Source organism: Diceros bicornis, chromosome 17 (assembly GCF_020826845.1).
Source record: "Diceros bicornis minor isolate mBicDic1 chromosome 17, mDicBic1.mat.cur, whole genome shotgun sequence".
Classification (NCBI taxonomy): Eukaryota; Metazoa; Chordata; class Mammalia; order Perissodactyla; family Rhinocerotidae; genus Diceros; species Diceros bicornis.
The window spans coordinates 52,677,403-52,697,729 of record NC_080756.1 but is presented as its reverse complement, the minus strand read 5'-3'; the positions used below and the strand labels follow the sequence as shown (position 1 = coordinate 52,697,729).

The 20,327-nt window shown below is 35.9% G+C and overlaps 1 protein-coding gene across 1 annotated transcript; it reads right to left on the bottom strand.

The window, feature by feature from the left end:
• Positions 1-5,997: 5,997 nt before the first annotated feature.
• Positions 5,998-20,058, bottom strand: KLRB1 (killer cell lectin like receptor B1). The gene is made up of 6 exons (XM_058557600.1): positions 19,910-20,058; positions 11,366-11,464; positions 10,604-10,678; positions 9,459-9,613; positions 8,979-9,094; positions 5,998-6,145 (listed from the first exon to the last, which is right to left on the bottom strand). The coding sequence occupies exons 1-6, from the start codon at positions 19,992-19,994 to the stop codon at positions 5,998-6,000; spliced, it is 678 nt and encodes a 225-aa protein (XP_058413583.1). The 5' UTR covers positions 19,995-20,058.
• Between the last annotated feature and the right edge of the window lie 269 nt (positions 20,059-20,327).

The window sequence follows — 20,327 nt, the reverse complement described above, 5'->3', positions numbered from 1 at the left end:
AATTTTTGTGGGTGCAATTACAGAATTGTTGAATCCTTCCATGGGAAAACACGTTTATGGCTGTCTAGTACCAACATCCCAATGAATAGAAGAAATTTCTCCATATACGCTGTGTGGAGTATGGCGCAAATGGAAATAATTTTAAAGGGTTACATAAAAATTGACGAAAAAATTAGCACCAGTTCTGATTCTCTACCTGTCCTTGTACCCATGCCCTTTGTAATGTGGCTTTGTGTCTCCTCCCATCAAGTGCAGAAGTCTATTTCCCCTCCCCCTTGAATCTGGCCTGGCTTTTTGACTTGACTTGTCCAACAGCATGTGGGGAGAGTGACGGTGTTCAGTCAGAAACCCAGGTTCCTCTACCTCTCAGAATTCTGCCCAGCCACCATGTGAACCATTTGAGATAATGTGATGGAGAATAAGAAACACATGGATCTATCAGCCAAGTGGACAATAAGCCAACTGCCCCACAGGTGACTAAGGTCCCCTAGACCAGCCAGCCCTCAGCTGATCAGTCAGCTGCCGACAGATGCAACAGATACATGAGTGAGCCCAGACAAAATCAGTTGAATTAGGATCAGATCAATAGAAACTTCCAGCTAACCTGTAGTCTCGTGAGCAAAACTAAATCATTGTGTTTTAATCCACTGAGTTTTGAGGTGATTTGTTAAGCAGCAAAACTTAACTGGTTCAAGTAGCAAGTACAGTTGTACTTGTACTTACTGTTTTAATTATAATTGTATTTTAGCATTATATAATTTCATTACTTAAATTTGAAACATTTTTGAATAATTAGCTGCTGATTTGTCTGCTCTGATTCGATTGGTTAGAAATTTTGGAGGTTATTTTGGTTAGCGATTATTCCTCTGGATTGTTTTGGTCTGTCTCTGGTTGATAACTGCAATGGGTGGTAATTTAGGAAAGAATATAGGTAAGCCAGAAGCAGCTCAATCATACACTGAGCCAATGCCAAGTAGTGTGAAAATTTTAAAATAAATACAATAAAGGGCCCTAGAGACCTACATTTGTCTTAGCACGATAACAAAATTGAGAGAGAGATAATACATTTAATACAAAGTATGTGACCAAGATTGAAAGTGCAATAAGATATCATAGAAAAAAACATTTACTGCAGTCTGAAACAATCACGAGTAGCTCCATAGAAGATAGACTTAATTTGGGTCTTAAATATTCAAAGTTTTCAACAGGTAAAGGAGAAAATAAGAGCATTCAATTAGAAAAACAGTATGAACAAAGGCATTTTCATCCCATATAGCATCTCCTGAAACATTTTTTATTAACTAACTACAATTTCCTACAGAGCTTAAACTCTGACATGGAATATTTACACTTCTTTTTGTATCATTATTCATTCAATAGTCACTGAGTGCCTACCATGTGCCAGGCATTTTTCTAGGTTCCTGGGATTCATCAGTGAAGAAACAGGCAAGGATAATTGTTATTGAGGACCTTGCATTCTAGATCCACCCCTCCATTGCTGGTTAGATAAAATCACTTAACTTATAAATTAATCATTAATTTAAATCATCCTATATTCCCTTTAGCAGCAAACAATCAAATGAAATAAAGTAGTAATAATTGGATATTGTTTTTTATGCTTTCAGCCTGAAAATAATTACTAATGAATAAAAATATCTGAACAAAAACTTGGAGAAGAAAATGAGCTACCTGGAGAGCAATTTCGGTCAAAATTGGAATTACATTTAGAGATTATGCATATTGAATGTCTTTGCCTGGGAATTTTTAGCCATGCAATGGTTACCTATTTCCTAAAGTAGAACACTGAAAATTTCCCATGAAGCACAAGGGATAAAACCAAAGTCCACTCTGATTACGCAGTGTTCCAATGTTTATTTTGAAAGAGCCCTGATTGATAGTGTTTGGATAAAGAGCACAGTTGGCTTCATATACCTCGAAGATCAGACTTGGGTGCTAGCTCTATTAGTGGGTCACCTCCTAAATGTTGACAAATTATTCTATGCTGCTTAATATTATTATTTGAAAAATGATCCTTTTAGGAAAACTGCTCTTGTAACTCAGCCACCTTGCTGAGGTTCCAGGCAACAGTCATAATCAGCAGCCACACATGTGAGTGAGGGAGGCTTGGAGATAACTCCAGCCCCGATCACCATCTCACTCCAACTACATTAGAGACCTCAAGCAAGCACTGCCTAAGTAAGCCCATTCAATGAATAAATTTGATTATATAATAATTTATTTGTTCAGGAAATATTTCTTAAGCATCTACTCTGTGCCAGAACCATGCATGGGTTACTAATACTATGAAGGTCCTTGCCCTCATGGACCTCATGGAGGTCATATTCCCATGGAGAGAGCCTAATAATAATAGTAGTAGCAGTAATAACAAAATAATAATAGTGTGGGTGATCAGAATTGGCCACCCCAAAGTGTGCCTCTTTGGCATGAGGAATATTTTGGGTTGGTTACTTTTAAAAACTGCAGACATGGGAAAAGTTCTGAAGAGTAGACGTTACCCTTCGTAAGAGACATTTACATTTGTAAGGGAAATCTCCATTTGTAAAGGTATCTCCCTCTCTGTACCAGGAAGAAGGAGGGATGAGCTTGTCTCTAGAAACTGTTATCAATGTGGAAGGTGAGGACTTAAATCTGCATAATAACTTTACTCTTATTTACAGTGATTTTCTGGTAATCTCTCATAGCTGACTCCCTTTACTCCCAACATCCTCCTTTGTCTTTACCTGAAGATACTATTTAAAATGAAAACCTCCGCCATTTTGGCACATTGCTCAGTCTTTCCTGAGTCTCTCCCATGTATAGATGCTATAAAGCTTTGTTTGATTTTCTCCTCTTATTCTGTCTCATGTCAATTTAATTTATGCTCCATCCAGAAGGACCCAGTGTGGGTAGAGGATATGCCTTCCTCCCCTACAATAGCAACAATAACAAAATAATAAGCAAATAAACAAATAATTTTCCAATTTCATATGTTATGAAAGAAATAAACACGTCGTTGCAAAGGGACTAAATGGATAGACCCGTTCTGACTGATACAGAACTGTTTCTTTTTGTTTTGCTTGGTTGGAAGGGAACAAGCACAGCCACAGCCACAAAAACAAAACCAAATAAATCCACAAGGTGGCAGAATGGAGTTCCTCACAAACAATTGCACAAGTAAACTTGAATTGCTGCCAAAGAGTAGACTAAAGGCTGTCCCCACCAGAGCAGGTTAAGTCAGTTGCTTCATGACTTTACAGGTGTTTAGAACTCCAAATTATTTTTTTATAATTATCTTTTTTACCTGTACTTCTTTGATTTCCCTTTCCCAAGCTGGTTGGTATGGAAGTCTATGTTATTCTTGTTTACACATACCTGTATTACAAAGAGAAGAATCTGATTGCTAGCTGCCTACACATCTGTAGATTGAAAACAATGATTTTAACAAAAGCTAGGCTAATGCATCAAGAATATTTTATTTTATTATATTTTTTGCTGAGGAAGATTTGCCCTGAGTTAACATGTGTTGCCAATCTTCCTCTTTTTGCTTGAGGAAGATTAGCTCTGAGCTAACATCTGTGCCAATCTTCTTCCTTTTTGTATGTGAGTTGCCACCACAGCATGGCTGATGAGCAGTGTAGGTTCGTGCCAAGGATCCCAACCCAGGAACCCAGGCCACCAAGGCAGAGCGCACCAAACTTAGCCACTACACCATGGGGTTGGCCCCAAGAATATTTTATTTTTTTATTTTTCCCACCATAAGTGTTTTTCCGTGATATCTACTTTTTCACTCACACCATGCATATTAAAGAGCTTTGTTGAATGAGAGGGCAGGAAGGTAAAACAGAAGCAAATCAACTTCAAATCCAAGCATATAGCATAGAAAATAAACAAAAGGAATCTCACTGGTCCAGCCTCAAGGTCCATTTACTACCCCATAAACAGACCATCACTATGCCATTACTCTTCTTAGCTTACTATATTAAAATGAGTCAGGGACAGTCTCTTTTCTTCCTTGAATTGTTCTATCTTGATACTTGTCCATATCTAGACAGGAGAGTAGTGGAAGCAGCCTTACAAACGTAAAAACAACTAATTATAATACAGCAAAAAAGAAATTAAATCATCTTTCAGAAAAGTGGGAAGAAATAGATTACAAATGGTGAGAGACAGAGAGATTTCAGGAAAAATTCATAACGGAACTAACATTTGATTCAAGCCATCCACAATTACTAGGATTTTTCTAGGCAAAGAATAAAGGGGTTGTGTACATCTCACACTTATGGGACAATGCTCATTAAACCATAAAATCATAAATCGTCAGGATGTGTTTGGAGAATGGTGAGGAGTCAACGTGCCTGGAGCACAGGCTGCACAGAGGAAATGGGGATGGCAGATCTTGAATGACATAATAAGTATCTCTTTTGACTTGGCTTGGAATGGCAGTTAATTTATTGTCAATAAACATTGACTCAAATACTGTAACCAAAATTTTCCCCTGAGATCTAATATTTTTTAATCTGCCTTGAATATGGTTAGACGTGCCTTTCTCATGGAATTACACCCTCATAATATGAGTTTCAGAGATGATCAAGGCAGTATCATATCCAACTGTAAGTTTACTCGATTATCTAATACTGCAACAGCAAATGACAGTGACAGAACCTAACTCCTTGGGTTAGTTTCATTGTAAAAGGTTCCTAGAGATGTGAGCTTTGGGGGTATTTGATTTCAGATCCAGCAAGTATAGGAGAAGGAAAAGGTTCATGTGTGGAACGAATTCTGGACTAACTGAATGGACTTAGAGAGCCTGAACTGCTTTAGAAGATTTCTTCAAACATCATTCCAAAGAGATGGGAATGTACATTGTCAATCATGGTAATATTTTTTTCACATTTCTGTTCTTTACAGGTCTCTTCCCCCAAAGCATCAAATACTTCAAAAATCTCACTTTTGTCATACATTATTTCATAATGATGCTCTTGTCTAGAATGTTTTCCTAAGTAATTGGCACAAAATGAATTGTACTTTGGGTTTTTGATGTGTTTAAAATTTTATATTAACCAGTATTGTAAATCATCATGCATGGAAAACAGGAACTGAAATGTTATTTTTGTCAGTATAGCACATACTTGAATTTATATAATCCAAATCGGCATTCAATTATCAGAGTAAATAGACATCTATGTTTCAGAAATTTTATTTTAAGTCTCCTTATAGGGTAAATTCAGTTTTATCATTTATTTAATTTCTGTAGAAAATTTGGCATATGCTTTTAAAAAGTGAGCACTCAAGAGATCTATCAGAATAAACATTTCTCTTTTGTTACATTTATTTTCCCAACTGCAGAGTTGAAAAAATATCACTTATTTTCCATTAGAACAGTGAAAACTTTGATAACATATTTCCTACAGCTTGTGTGTGAGCCATAGAAAGAAGGAGACATAGAAAGAAAATAAAGAAGTAACGAGAAAATTTAAATGAGAAGAACTTTAGAATGGCAGGAAGAGTTAAGGTTTCTTTCCAAACTCCTTTAGTTATGGGTCTCTGACGTTAAGAGTCAAGAGAATGGACTTTAATCAATGTTCTGCCACAACCCAGTTGTGTGATGATATGAAAAATCATAGACTATGAGAGATACACAGGACTTTAGAAATCACTACAACTTTTTTGCAGATAAGTTAAGGCACAGAGGGATCAGTGAAGGCTACACATATATGCCAGGATTAGAAACCAATTCCCCTCAGCTGGTCTAGGCTTCTTTCTATAGAACATCACTGACTCTTAAAGTGATATATGTTTTCTCTATGTATCTGTCTCCTCATTTATAGAATAAATAGTTTAGACATGAACTTCTGTAAGATTCACAACAGTTTTTGAATTCTAGATATTTGTTCACTTTGTGCCACTAAATGTATATTAGGCCATTTTAACAGTATATATAGTTAAAATTACAGAGACTTGTAAAGGAAAGTAAAGAAATTGAGACGGTTTGTATAGTCAAGAATCAGGACATACTTTGTTTCTGGCAAGTTTTAGTTCTTTTTGGCAGATCCATTTATTTTCTGCCTCACAGTTCTCAGAAAAAATGTTTTTCCGTGAAATGTAAGCACAGCTATTTTCTTTAGTATCACCAATAATTGTTAATCTGTGGAGCAAAAGAAAAGACTCTTTTAATGGTTGGGATTTTCTCACATAATTATCCTCATCCAGCCAATATTTTCTACAACTTCAGGAAGCAATGGGATGCTAAATTATTAAGCATAAGTACACATTCACAAAAATAATGGCATAAAATTTTAATGTAAAGCTAATATAAAGCTCTAGAACTTGCAAGCTCATCTTCACTGGACAAGAATCCTTCTAACATGAAACTTCATAGTGATATAAAACAAGAGAGGCTTTGGAAATTGGGAGTTGAATCTCCTTTTTCTACTATTAACATGTCATGTGAAAAGTTCCTTAACTTTGCTGAGCTTCCGTTTTCTTAAATATACAGGATGTAACCACCTAATACTCCGGAGAGGTATTGAGATGATGCGTGTGAAAGTGTGACAATGCTTAAGCAAAGAATGTGCTCAGTAAATGTAGGAGGTACATAGAGGGTGCTGGCTATACAGGGTCTGCAGAATTTGGATGCAGTTAGGAAAAGAGGCTCAATCCATGAAGTATGCAATCAGAAATTCCTTTTTCTCATTCCAAACAGAGGTTGGTGGGTGTCTGCTTCAGTATACTATTAGTTTCAAACAAGCATGAGTCTTATGGCTCACTGCAGGTGGGCATGGGAATAGAAGCCAAACAATGGGATAGGCAGTATTAGGGTTGGGTTGCAAGGATGAAATGAGTTCAGGACCCATCTATTTGTCTCAAACAGAAATTGAGGTGGTGACAGTGGCCAGGGTTCCATCACAGCTTTTGTGTTTTCCTTTGTTCCATTTCTTCATGCAGCCCTTTGGGCCTGAGCAGTCAATCTGATTTCTTCCTAACGCAGACACTCTAGTCAAACAATGAGCTTCTGTCACTGGGCTATTATAAAAGTCCTCTTTATTTTTTATCTCTTCCACCTTTCTGATCTTTTCTTCAATTTTCAAGATAACTTTTTTAACGCTCATCTGGCCCAAGTGGATGAATCCCTTTCCAAAAGGTGCTCAATGGCCTCCTAGGCCTTTCTTGACCTGATGTCTGCCTAGTTCTCCAACATTATCTCGTTCAACCCCCAAACAATCCTGTGGGAAAAAACCGTCACCCTCTATTTTTTTCCTCTCCTGAAGATCAGGGCTGAGAGTTAAAATAAAAGCAGAGTTGAACCGATGCTCTTTCTACCATAACATGACACCTTCATGTTTACGTGATCACTACTGTCTTAATCACATATCATTTTTATCCTCAGAATAAAATGGAATTTTCAACTGAATTTAATCCATCTGCTTTACCTATATTTCTGCTCATAGAAACTTCAGTGTTTTCCAACTTTATTTTTATTATAAACGTCAATAAAATAAATGTAGGCCCAGTAAGAAACACACATACACACACACAAATGCTAAACTTAATAAACCAAAATTAACCTTTACTGTGAATGAAAAAATAAAAATAAGCTAGTATTGGAGTTTCATTTATAAGTAAATAAAATACAGAAAATAATTCCCAGAAAGCATATAAAATCAGGATAGGTTTTATTTAACAGAATGAGTATGTTTGCCTTTTCATAAATTTATTCTAGTCCAGAACACATATTTTAAAATAATCTTTATTTTAAAGTCTTGCATTTAAAAAATATTCTGGAAGATGGGTCAAACAATGTCAAAATTTGCTAATTAAGCCAACATTTCTTTCAATGTTTAGTACTTTTCTACACTCATCACTGTATTTTAGATAAACTTGAACATGCTCCTGTGTTTTCAATTTCAACCTCTTGTTTTTTGAATGATAAAAACCCATTTTAACTGTAATTTATGCAAATTTGATTAAATCATTCACATCATAAAACGTAACACTTAATATTATCTCTTCTAAAAAACTCATCGAAAGTTCTTTACAGAAACTTGGTTGAATGCTCGTACACTTTTGCTTGTGAGGGAAAAAAAATACCCTGACCTTTGCTGTACAATTAACCATGAATTCTATATAATTCAACTGTGTAGCATCAGCGCTTCTATTTCATTTATGGATATTTAGACCATTTTGCATAAGAAACTATAATGAGACATCCAATAGAAAACAGCAAATGGCTCCTTTGTGACCTATGCATATATTCACCACATCTCCTCAAATAACTCTTTTACACCACTGGTTAAAATATACCACAATATTTGTCACAGTGTGGATAGTTTCTCTTAAATGTCTTGGTTCCATACTCTGATATTTACTATTTTTTTCCTTTTATATTCATGGTCTCAATGCTGGCTGTGACCCACCAAGATATAATGTCCCATAGTTTGAAAAATTCTGTGTAAAAAATTCTGGGGGCTGGCCCAGTGGCATAGTGTTGAGTTTAGCATGCTCTGCTTTGGTGGCCCAGGTTCATGGGTTTGGATCCTGGGTGCAGACCTTTAGCACTCATCAAGCCATGCTGTGGTGGTGACTCACATATAAAATAGAGGAAAGATTGGCACAGATGTTAGCTCAGGGCCAATCACCCTCACACACACACACACAAAATATTCTGTGTGCTGATAGCCTCCAGCTAGAGACTTTTTTATTTCATGTGCCCCCCCCCAAAAAGAGTTAGTCTATTCTTTGTCCCCTAAGACTCCATTGCAGATAAAGATAAATATTGTTATAAAGGGTTGATGTCTTTTCATATATGGAACTTTTCAGCCAACTTCAGAATCATCCATCTTCTTAGCCTATTCTGAACATCTTGAGAATTTCTAAACTAAGTTAAAATTACAAAACTCAATCTTCAATAACAATATTACTACCTTGCAATGTGAACCTGATGTAAATGGAATATTAAAATTAGCTTATCTAATACTCACACATTAGATTTTAAAAAAGAACCATTTATCCACTTCCAGTTCTTCTCTCGTAATGTAAAATTTAATCCAATCCAATATAGAATTCCTCCATTATTTATCAGTTTTTGTATGCATCTCTATAAATGAAACAGAGGAAATGGATGAATATTGAATGTCTCATAGCTTACATTCTTCTACTCATCCTCTAAAAGTCAGTTCAAGTATCACCTCCTCTATGAAGCCTTTCCTAATTCCCTATCAGAGTTAATTATTCCTTCTTTGTGATATCTCTCTCTAAATATTCCTATTTATATTGTTATATTCATCAAATTATATTCAATCATTTGCTTACATGTCTGTTTAGTCTTTCAGATTGTGAACTTCTTGAAGTCAAAGTTGCCACTTCCATCTGCATAGAACCTTTAGGCTAAAGCCCAAAGATGTTGATAAGGTTAGAAGAAACTGCTAAGTTCTATTCAAGTATTTTATTTAATTATTTACCAATTCTTCCTGATCTTGAATTAGCAGCAAATTGGATTCTTTTGTGGAACAGTCAGCTAGACTGTCATTCCAAGGGTTGGAAGCTTGAGAAAGAAACAAGCATTTTCCTTGAAATGGATGCCAATCCACCGGGCACTCTAACAGACTTGGTCTCTCTAAAGTAAGAAAGAGAAAGAAAAAAATAATGTTATATTTCTAATCTGCCCCCACCACACCACAACCAATCACACACCCACAAGTCATTATAAATGCTCAGAAGTCTTAGATTATTGCTACAAGAATAATCAATGAATTTATTATAATTTTGAAGTTTTTGAGACCTACTGTTCATTCTGGTACCAAGTATTGGAAATTAGTGACCAGTTATATTGAGCATAAATGGAATCATAGAATATTGGAATAGGAAGACCATCGAAGTAATTTGAACAGCCACATTTTATATATATATTTTTTTTATAATTTTATTTATTTATTCATTTTTCCCCCAAAGCCCCAGTAGATAGTTGTATGTCAGAGCTGCACATCCTTCTAGTTGCTGCATGTGGGACGCGATCTCAGCATGGCTGGACAAGCGGTGTGTCGGTGCGCGCCTGGGATCCGAACCCGGGCTGCCAGCAGCAGAGCATGCATACCTAACCACTAAGCCACGGGGCCGGCCCCACATTTTACATTTTAAGACAGACAGAATAACTTGTTCAGGTCCACACAATCAAATGGTGGTAGAGGCAAAACTATTTTTGAGTTGCCTTAAATTCATCACCAGTGCTTATTCTATTAACTATTTGACATACTCACCAACAGCATCAAATATTCCACTTAAATGCATATTTTACTTTTTAACTTGATATTTATCTATTAATTATTGAATATCCTAGCAGCAGCTTCTCATGAGGCAGTATGCTGTGGTGGTTAAGATCATAGGCTGTGAAGTCAGACCACCTAAGTACAATCCTCATTGTCACCACTTACTAGTTGTATGACCCTGAGCGTGCTGCTTAACCTTTCCATGCCTCAGTTTTGTCAAGCATAAAATCAGGGTGATAATATTATCTTAACATGTGTTGCTATGAGCCTTAACTAAGGTAATGTATGATATCTGTCAAATGTTAGCTGTTATTCTTAGGAAATTCAAGTCACAAAATTACCTGTTGTTTCGTTCCTTTTCTCTTGAACATCCACACTGCTTTTTTCTATTGATGATTTTTGTCTCAAGAATATCACTAGTAAATATGGAGAAACCATTAAGAGTAAACGCTGAAATCTGTGGCGGAATGGATATGTTATATTTATCACTTCAGGAAACTAAGTTATCTCAACAAGCTTGAATATGGACAGAAGATAAAGGCAACAGCAAGGTAGTAACAAAGAGTCTAGTTGGAAGACACTATATACAAACAAACAAGAAAACACATAACAAGTGAACTCACACAGACATTGGGTTACCTGTTACATAGGGCGTTAAGTAAACCTTAGGGGGTTTTTTAAACTCTTAAATTGCTTACACTCACCCCTGAACTTTCTCATCTTCAGAATGAGTATAATTATGCCTAGCCCAAGGGAGAGATTGCCTGCTGAAATCTAGAATTTAGTAGATAGTTAAGAAACTGTACATAATTGGAAATTTCTATTTTCTTTGTTACTGTCATGTTTTTGTCATAATTGTGATCTTTTTTAAAGTTTTGGAACACCTGTGAAATATCCCATGAAGACTATCAGAACAATTAGGAAGAGAAATGTGAAAGGCTGAAGTTTGCAAAGGGAATATGGGCTGAGCATTGTTAGAAGCATTATTTTCATTCCATTGGTCTTTCACTGTTTGGGGTGGCCAAATTATGTTAAGATATTCTAATATTTATGCTAAAAGCAGAATAAGTAGAGCAAGAAACAAACGATCTTACATCACTCACCTGAAACACTCAATACAATCACAGTCAAGGCAAGAAGAATAATTCCAGCCCAACTAAGTTTCAGAGCAAATTGATGCCAGCGTGGACGCTGACAGATATCTGAGGAGTTAAGAAAATATACTTGGTTAACTCAGTTGAGTTCATCTAGTACAAAAAGCAAAGGTGGTTTGGACCACATATGGACAGTTAGATTCAGGATGAGGGCTAAGGGCAGGAAAGAACATTTATCATCCATCTTAAAGTAGAGTCCCACAAGATAGACTCAGTCAGATCCAATCAAGAGTTTGTCATTGATAAAATAGAAGTATTTGTGCTCGTTTCGTTTACGAAGGATTGGTATAAGACTCAAGTGAGACAGATATGAAGATGTTTTGCAAATTGCCAAGTGCTATGCAAAAATGAAGTATATGCCCTGTTGCAGGAAGTAAGTGAAAGAATTTTGTGTAAAAAGGATGGCCTTCATTTACTCAAGAAGTATTTTTTGAGGCTCTATTTTGTGCCAAGAACCAGTTGAGGTGCTGGTGATATACGACAATTCTATTCTTGGATGTGGATTCCTCTGCTTTACTGTTGTCTAGAACAATTATCTCCAACTTGGATCAAATGTATAGCATTCAAGGAAGAGTGATTTGTGAGTTGGCATATTATTTTCAGTATTGTCAATAAGTATAACATAACATGAATTTATGTTTACAATATCGCATAGTTTTAAAAAATGTCAAATACCTTTGTTTTTCTCTGTAACCACATCAATAACAATACACTTTATATCTCATGTTCATCATAAGACAGAACAACCAAACTGAATTGGCAGTCAGAAACAAATGGGACAAAAAACAAAGGAAATGCAAAAGAACCAGAAAATAAGTGACAAAACAGCAACGTTAAGCCCTCATATATCAATAATTACCCTAAATGTAAATGGATTGAACTCTCCAATCAAAAGATACAGAGTGGCAGGATGGATTAAAAAGCAAGACCCAACAATATGCTGCCTTCAGGAAACACATCTTAGCACTAAAGACAAGCACGGGCTCAGAGTGAAAGGATGGAAGACAATACTCCAAGCTAATGGCAAACAAAAGAAAGTAGGTGTTGCCATACTCATATCAGACAAAGTAGACTTCAAGATAAAACAGGTTAAGAAAGAGAAAGAAGGGAAATATATAATGGTAAAAGGGGCACTCCATCAAGAAGACATATCACTTATAAATATATATGCACCCAACATAGGAGCACCAATGTACATAAAGCAACTATTAACAAACCTAAAAGGAGACATCAACAACAACACAATAATAGTAGGGGATCTTAACACCCCACTTACAACAATGGATAGATCATCCAGACAAAAAGTCAATAAAGAAATAGTAGACTTAAATGAAAAACTGGACGAGATGGACCTAGTAGACATATACAGAGCACTCCATCCAAAAACAGCTGACTACACATTCTTCTCAAGCGCACATGGAACACTCTCTAGGATAGACCATATGTTGGGAAACAAAGCAAGCCTCAATAAATTTAAGAAGATTGAAATCATAACAAGCATCTTTTCAGACCATAAGGCTATGAAACTAGAAATGAACCATCAAAAAAAAAACTGGGAAAGTGACAAAAATGTGGAGATTAAACAACATGCTACTGAACAACCAATGGATCATTGATGAAATTAAAGGAGAAATCAAAAACTATCTGGAAACAAACGAAAATGATAATATGCCATATCAAACCATATGGGATGCAGCAAAAACGGTATCAAACCATATGGGATGCAGCAAAAGCGGTCCTGAGAGGGAAACTCATAGCGATACAAGCCCACCTTAACAAACAAGAAAAAGCCCAAATAGGCAACCTTAAATTACACCTAACAGAACTAGAAAAAGAAGAACAAACAAAGCCCAAAGCCAGCAGAAGGAGAGAAATAATAAAAATCAGAGTAGAAATAAATGAAATTGAGACCAAAAAAACAGTAGAAAGGATTAATGAAACAAAGAGTTGTTTCTTTGAGAAGATAAACAAAATCGACAAACCCTTAACCAGGCTTACTAAGAAAAAAAGAGAAAAGGCTCAAGTAAATAAAATTAGAAACGAAAGAGGAGAAATTACAACAGATACCACAGAAATACAGAGGATTATAAGAGAATACTATGAGAAATTATATGCCAACAAATTGGACAATCTAGAAGAAATGGATAAATTCTTAGACTTATACAACCTCCCAAAATTGAACCAAGAAGAAATGGAGAATTTGAATAGACCAAGAACAAGTAAAGAAATTGAAATAGTAATCAAAAACCTCCCAAAAAATAAAAGTCCAGGACCAGATGGCTTCTCCAGTGAATTTTACCAAACATTCAAAGAAGATTTAATACCCATCCTTCTCAAACTATTCCAAAAAATAGAGGAAGATGGAACACTTCCTAAATCATTCTACGAGGCCAACATCACCCTGATGCCAAAACCAGACAAAGACAATACAAAGAAAGAAAATTACAGGCCAATATCGCTGATGAACATTGATGCAAAAATCCTCAACAAAATATTGGCAAACCGAATACAACAATACATTAAAAAGATCATACACCATGATCAAGTGGAATTTATACCAGGGACGCAGGGATGGTTCAACATCCGCAAATCAATCAATGTGATACATCACATCAACAAAACAAAGAATAAAAACCACATGATCATCTCAATAGACGCAGAGAAGGCATTTGACAAGACACAACATCCATTTATGATAAAAACTCTCAATAAAATGGGAATAGAAGGAAAGTACCTCAACATAATAAAGGCCATATATGACAAACCCACAGCCAACATCATACTCACCGGGGAAAGACTGAAAGCCATTCCTCTAAGAACAGGAATGAGGCAGGGCTGCCCACTCTCACCACTCCTGTTCAACATAGTACTGGAGGTTTTGGCCAGAGCAATTAGGCAAGAAAAAGGAATAAAAGGAATCCAAATAGGTAACGAAGAAGTGAAACTCTCACTATTTGCAGATGACATGATTGTATATATAGAAAACCCTAAAGAATCTGTTGGAAAACTATTAGAAACAATCAACAACTACAGCAAAGTTGCAGGGTACAAAATCAATCTACAAAAATCAGTTGCATTTCTGTATGCTAATAATGAACTAACAGAAAGAGAGCTCAAAAAGATAATACCATTTACAATTGCATCAAAAAGAATAAAATACCTAGGAATAAATCTCACCAAGGAGGTGAAGGACCTATACAATGAGAACTACAAGACATTATTGAAAGAAATCCATGATGACATAAAGAAATGGAAAGATATCCCATGCACGTGGATTGGAAGAATAAACATAGTTAAAATGTCTATATTACCTAAAACAATCTACAGATTCAATGCAATCCCAATCAGAATCTCAATGACATTCTTCACAGAAATAGAAAAAAGAATACTAAAATTCAGATGGGACAACAAAAGACCCCGAATAGCTAAAGAAATCCTAAGAAAAAAGAACAAAGCAAGAGGCATCACAATCCCTGACTTCAAAACATACTACAAAGCAATAGTAATCAAAACAGCATGGTACTGGTACAAAAACAGACACACAGATCAATGGAACAGAATTGAAAGCCCAGAAATAAAACCACACATATACGGACAGCTAATTTTTGACAAAGGTGCTAAGAACATGCAATGGAGAAAGGAAAGTCTCTTCAATAAATGGTGTTGGGAAAACTGGACAGCCACATGCAAAAGAATGAAAGTGGACCATGTGCTATCGCCATTCACAAAAATTAACTCAAAATGGATCAAAGACCTGAAGGTGAGACCTGAAACTATAAAACTCATAGAAGAAAATATAGGCAACACACTATTTGACATTGGTTTTAAAGGAATATTTTCAGATGACATGCCTACCCACACTAGAGAAACTAAAGAAAAAATAAACAAGTGGGACTTTATCAGATTAAAGAGCTTTTATAAGACAAATGAAACCAGAATCAAGATGAACAGACAACCAACCAGCTGGGAGAGAATATTTGCAAAACATACATCTGACAAGGGGTTGATCTCCATAATATATAAAGAACTCACACAACTGAACAACAAAAAAACAAACAACCTGATCAAAAAATGGGCAGAGGAAATGAAGAGACACTTCTCCAAGGAAGATATACAGATGGCCAATAGGCACATGAAAAGATGTTCAACATCACTAATCATCAGGGAAATGCAAATCAAAACAACACTAAGATACCACCTCACGCCCGTTAGAGTGGCTATAATCACCAAGACAAAAAACAACAAATGTTGGAGAGGATGTGGAGAAACAGGAACCCTCATACACAGCTGGTGGGAATGCAAATTGGTGCAGTCTCTATGGAAAACGGTATGGAGATTCCTCAAAGAATTAAAAATAGAGATGCCCTATGATCCAGCCATCCCACTACTGGGAATCTATCCAACGAACCTGAAATCAACAATCCAAAGAGGCTTGTGCACCCCTGTGTTCATTGCAGCATTATTCACTATAGCCAAGAAGTGGAAGCAACCTAAGTGTCCCTCGACTGACGATTGGATTAAGAAAATGTGGTATATATATATACAATGGAATACTACTCAGCCATAAAAAAGACAAAATCGTCCCATTTGCAACAACATGGATGGGCCTGGAGCGTATTATGTCAAGTGAAATAAGCCAGAAAGAGAAAGACAAACACTGTATGATCTCACTCATATGTGGAATATAAACCAACACATGGACAGAGAAAACTGGACTGTGGTTACTCGGGCAGTGGGGGTGGAGGGTGGGCACAAGGGGTGAAGGGAGTCATATATGGGGTGATGGACAAAGAAAAATGTACAACCCAAAATTTCACAATGTTAGAAACCATTAAAACATCAATTGAAAAAAAAAAGTTGTGATTATATTAATTTATTAATGAAATGGGTCGTAAATTACTTATGACTTTATCAATGTATTTTGCTTCTAGACATCTTTAAAAATATGGATTTCATAGGGAAAAATAAGAAAAGAGGAACTTATTAATAAAAAAATTCATGGAAAACACTGGGCTACAACTCCCAAAATTAACTCAGCTCTGACAGAAATTATTCTGGTAATTTTCTCCTCATTTAGTCTTCGTGAGGTTGTGCTTAGATAGTTCTTATACCTGATTTAGTTATAAGACGCAACTTTTTTCCCATTTGGTTTATAACATGTTACATATATTACAATTATAAACTGTTCTAAATAGCATCATTAAAGCCAAGGGTCTTTACAAGTAAAGGTTTTCTCATTTATATATAGCTATTGATTTATTTATATTATCTATTCCCTCATATTTTTTCTAGTATTTCTCAGTATAAGTGATTACATGCTTTGAGTCACTTGTTAAAAATTTTAGTATCAGATATGTTAAAATGCTGTCTTTTATTCTCATTGAATGTTTCAGAGTGACCTACAAGTCGATTCCTATTTTGTTTTTTTACACTCTCCCTGGCTATTAAATTGTGCAACCCAGTTTGCAGACAACTAACAATGGTCTCTAGAACACTGACTTTCATACAAGAGTTAGCTCTTTCTACAATGTTCCTGGGCAGATGGAATTTAGGATAGCTAAATGTGATAAAAGATTATGGGAGGAGACAGATAATAGGTTAGATTCAAGGTAGTGAGACATGGATTATCATCTGGAGGGGGGAGATAGGAGTAGACACCCAGAGGAGACTCCAAGTCCCTGGGCATACACCTAAAAATGAGAAAACCAAACTTGAGAACACTGAACTAGAATTTCTAATGACAGACAGTGTGACATGGAGTGGCTAAACTCAGTGAGCCTAAGACTAGTCCTAAGACACCTTTCCTTCCAGTTGTATATATACATATTGATTTCCCTTTCTGTCTCTTTCCTTCCTCATCTTTTCTTCCCTTTAAACTTTGAAAAATGGAGAAAGCTCCATATAGTCACTGTTTTAATATTTATTACTCAAGTATAGCAGTGGTTAAGAGCAGAGGCTTTCAAATCTAGCATATCTGTATTTGAGCATGTTACTTTGGGCAACGTAACGTTCATAAACTACAAATTTCCTCACCTGCGGAATGTAGAATAATTTCTACTTCATAAGGTTTTGGAAAGGATTATATGAAACAATTCTTCTACAATGCTAGACATAGTGTCTGGTACATAGTAACCGGTCAATAAATATTAGTTGTTGTTTTCTCTAAAAATCTTTTTTAAAAACTATAGATGAAAGGCAATTTTAAGTGACTTTTTAAAATATTCATTCTTGCTAAAATTTAAGGATTGAGTGGAGGGTCCTTTGCCTGAGAGGTATGTTCTCCTGTATTAAGTTTTTCTGCTGCATTACGTGAGATTGGAATTAATGGAGTTTCAATAGCAAATTGCAGAGGCCAGGTAAACTTAGTTATCTGGAAATATCCACTTAGGACTATTCTTTGTTTTGATATAAACAATATGTTAAATCATCTCACTCCATTGCTCCAGAACTTTCAATGGCTTCTATCAAGCAGATCTGAGTCTGTAAAAGTCTATAAAATGGGCTTCAAATCCCTATTCAATCTGTCTCCCCATTATTCTCTAAGTTCATCTCCTGCTGTTCTTCATATACATGTGTGCCATTTCACACTAACCTCCATGCTCCTCCTTCGATATGACAGGCAAGTTCTGACCTCAGGGATTTTGCACTTGCTGGTCCAACTTTTAGAAGGGTCTCTTCCCGGAAAGCATGCTTTTGTCCCTCAACTCTTTGAGGTCTTGACTCAAATGTCATTTTATCAAGGAGGCCTTCTATAATTATTCTGTTTGATATGGTACCCTCTCCAAGAGCTAAATCTCAATTCCATTTTTTTATGTTTCTCAATTATGTTTCTCAATTTCTCAACTTAATACCATCTAATCTTTTAATACATACCTAGTTATTTATTTGTATGTCTCCATAGTAATATAATATAAACACAATAAAGGAAAAGACTTTTTCTCTCCTTTGTTCACTGCTGTATCCTCAGCACCTAGAGCATGTCTGGCACATAGTAGGTGCTTATTTTTGAATGAATGAAGAAACTCTAGAGGCATGTTGCCAACACCTTCTCTACTTTTCTAAGAGTCTAAAACCCTTGGCCATAAACAAAATAGGTCACAACTCACATCTCTCTCTGGTTTTACTGCCTGCCTTAGATACAATCACTATTCTACACTGTTACCACGGCCTGAACGGGTCAGCCAAAGAGCTCAGTAGTGGTTTCACAATAATTGTAATATCAGATAAGTGTTTTGTAATCACACATTTTGCTCTGACTTTATTCCACTATTTTTTTTAGAGTTACTCTCAAGATGATATTTTGTAGCATAATGATTACAATCAGACTAGACAAATTTTCTGGGCTCATTGATTTAGGATCATAGATAGCAGCTTTTGAGGAAAATCTCACTGCCTTTCCCTATATTTGTTTTCTGACATCTCCTTTCAACATCACCTCCCTTCTGCCCACTCTTGTAGATCTGAACAGAGAAAAAGAAAGACTTGCTCTTTCCCATCATAAAACAACTGTGGCTTGACCAAACCCTCACTGTGGTTATCAGAATCCTCCAATTTCCCTTAAGCCCCATATGAAGAGAATAGTGAAACTTACTCTTTTTTTCCCAATTTAGAATGTTGATAATTTAATGGTTTCAAACTGTCCTAAGAAGGTACAATCCACATGATTAGCACAATATGGAATGAATATCAGATTGGATAAAAATTGCAATATTTTTGATGTTAGTAAATCTGTTTAGACTTTAGAAAATAATACAATGTCATGATAATTTTATACATATTTTCTGCCTAGTTTCTGGTCTCTTTTCATCTATCTCCAGGCCATGGCATCCATCACCTACTACCTCACATTAGAGTTCCCCATTCCTTTCACTCAGAATACTAACTCGTGTGACACACAGAAAAGTGCCGACTTCAACAAATGTCCAATAGGTTCATTAGGATTTTTCTCCAGTGTCTTATCTCCTTCTAAGCCGTGATAATTTTCAAGTTAGAAACTATCAGATTGTAATTATATTCAAGTCTTTGATCTTGAATATGATTTTCTTCCAGAATTTTTTTTTCCTTCCCTTTGGAGAGTGAAGGATGTTAACCATTAAGCTCACACTTTGTGCTCTGAAAGGAATGCTATGGATGCAAATGCACTGGGACTTAATCACAGTATTAGTATATGGTAGAGGGATTTGGAATAAGGTAGGTTATTATTACAGAGGTAGTAATGAGTCTCTAAAAATATTCTTTGTCCATACATGTAAAATATTTCTTTAGGGTCTTTTAACCAAAGCTTTGTAATAGGAGTGATGCTCACTTTCACACTGATATCTTGATAAAAAAGAAATCTATGAAGTATGTGTTTTTCTCCACAGGTGTGATTACTTACTTATACCTATTTAATGTTAATATAAGACTACTGCTCTTCTTCAAAGCCATAAATTTAAGAGGAAACTCTAACTCTGAAAGACATACAAATGCCAAAGGAAAATTAAGGCCACTTACCCTGAGGAAGAGATGGAGGTGATGAAATTTCAAGGCCAGAATCCCCGGATAAGTTTAAATCAGCATATATCACATGTCCATCCATCGCAACAGGAGAATGCGGCACTAAACTTGTGTATCAGGACAAACTCCAAGTTCTGTGAGGCGAGATCAGCAAAAGGAAGTGCCCAGTCTGAAATACTGTACTGTCTCTCTTGTATCCCCTCCCACCCACACTTCTAGCTACGGGTTTTCTCCATAAATTAGTGAGACTATCCACTTACTGGGTGTCCATTATGCTTAAACATGTAATATCTACTTTGCTTAATTAATTGGTCTGTTTGACAACATTTTGGGAAGGTTTGTTTGCTATTGTCCCTCTAATTGTCCCTTTTGAGTACCTCTCTCAGGGCCAGGACCAGGGTGAGGCAAATGCACT

What these genes read in the sequence shown, in the direction of transcription:
- KLRB1 (XM_058557600.1), bottom strand. Translation starts at nt 19,994, where the DNA reads ATGGATGGACATGTGATATATGCTGATTTAAACTTATCCGGGGATTCT. An exon ending in ACCTCCATCTCTTCCTCAGG is followed by an intron (nt 11,465 to 19,909) that starts GTAAGTGGCCTT and finishes TTAACTCCTCAG; the next exon opens with ATATCTGTCAGCGTCCACGC. An exon ending in TCTTTTTTAAAATCTAATGT is followed by an intron (nt 6,146 to 8,978) that starts GTGAGTATTAGA and finishes TTTGCTCCACAG; the next exon opens with ATTAACAATTATTGGTGATA.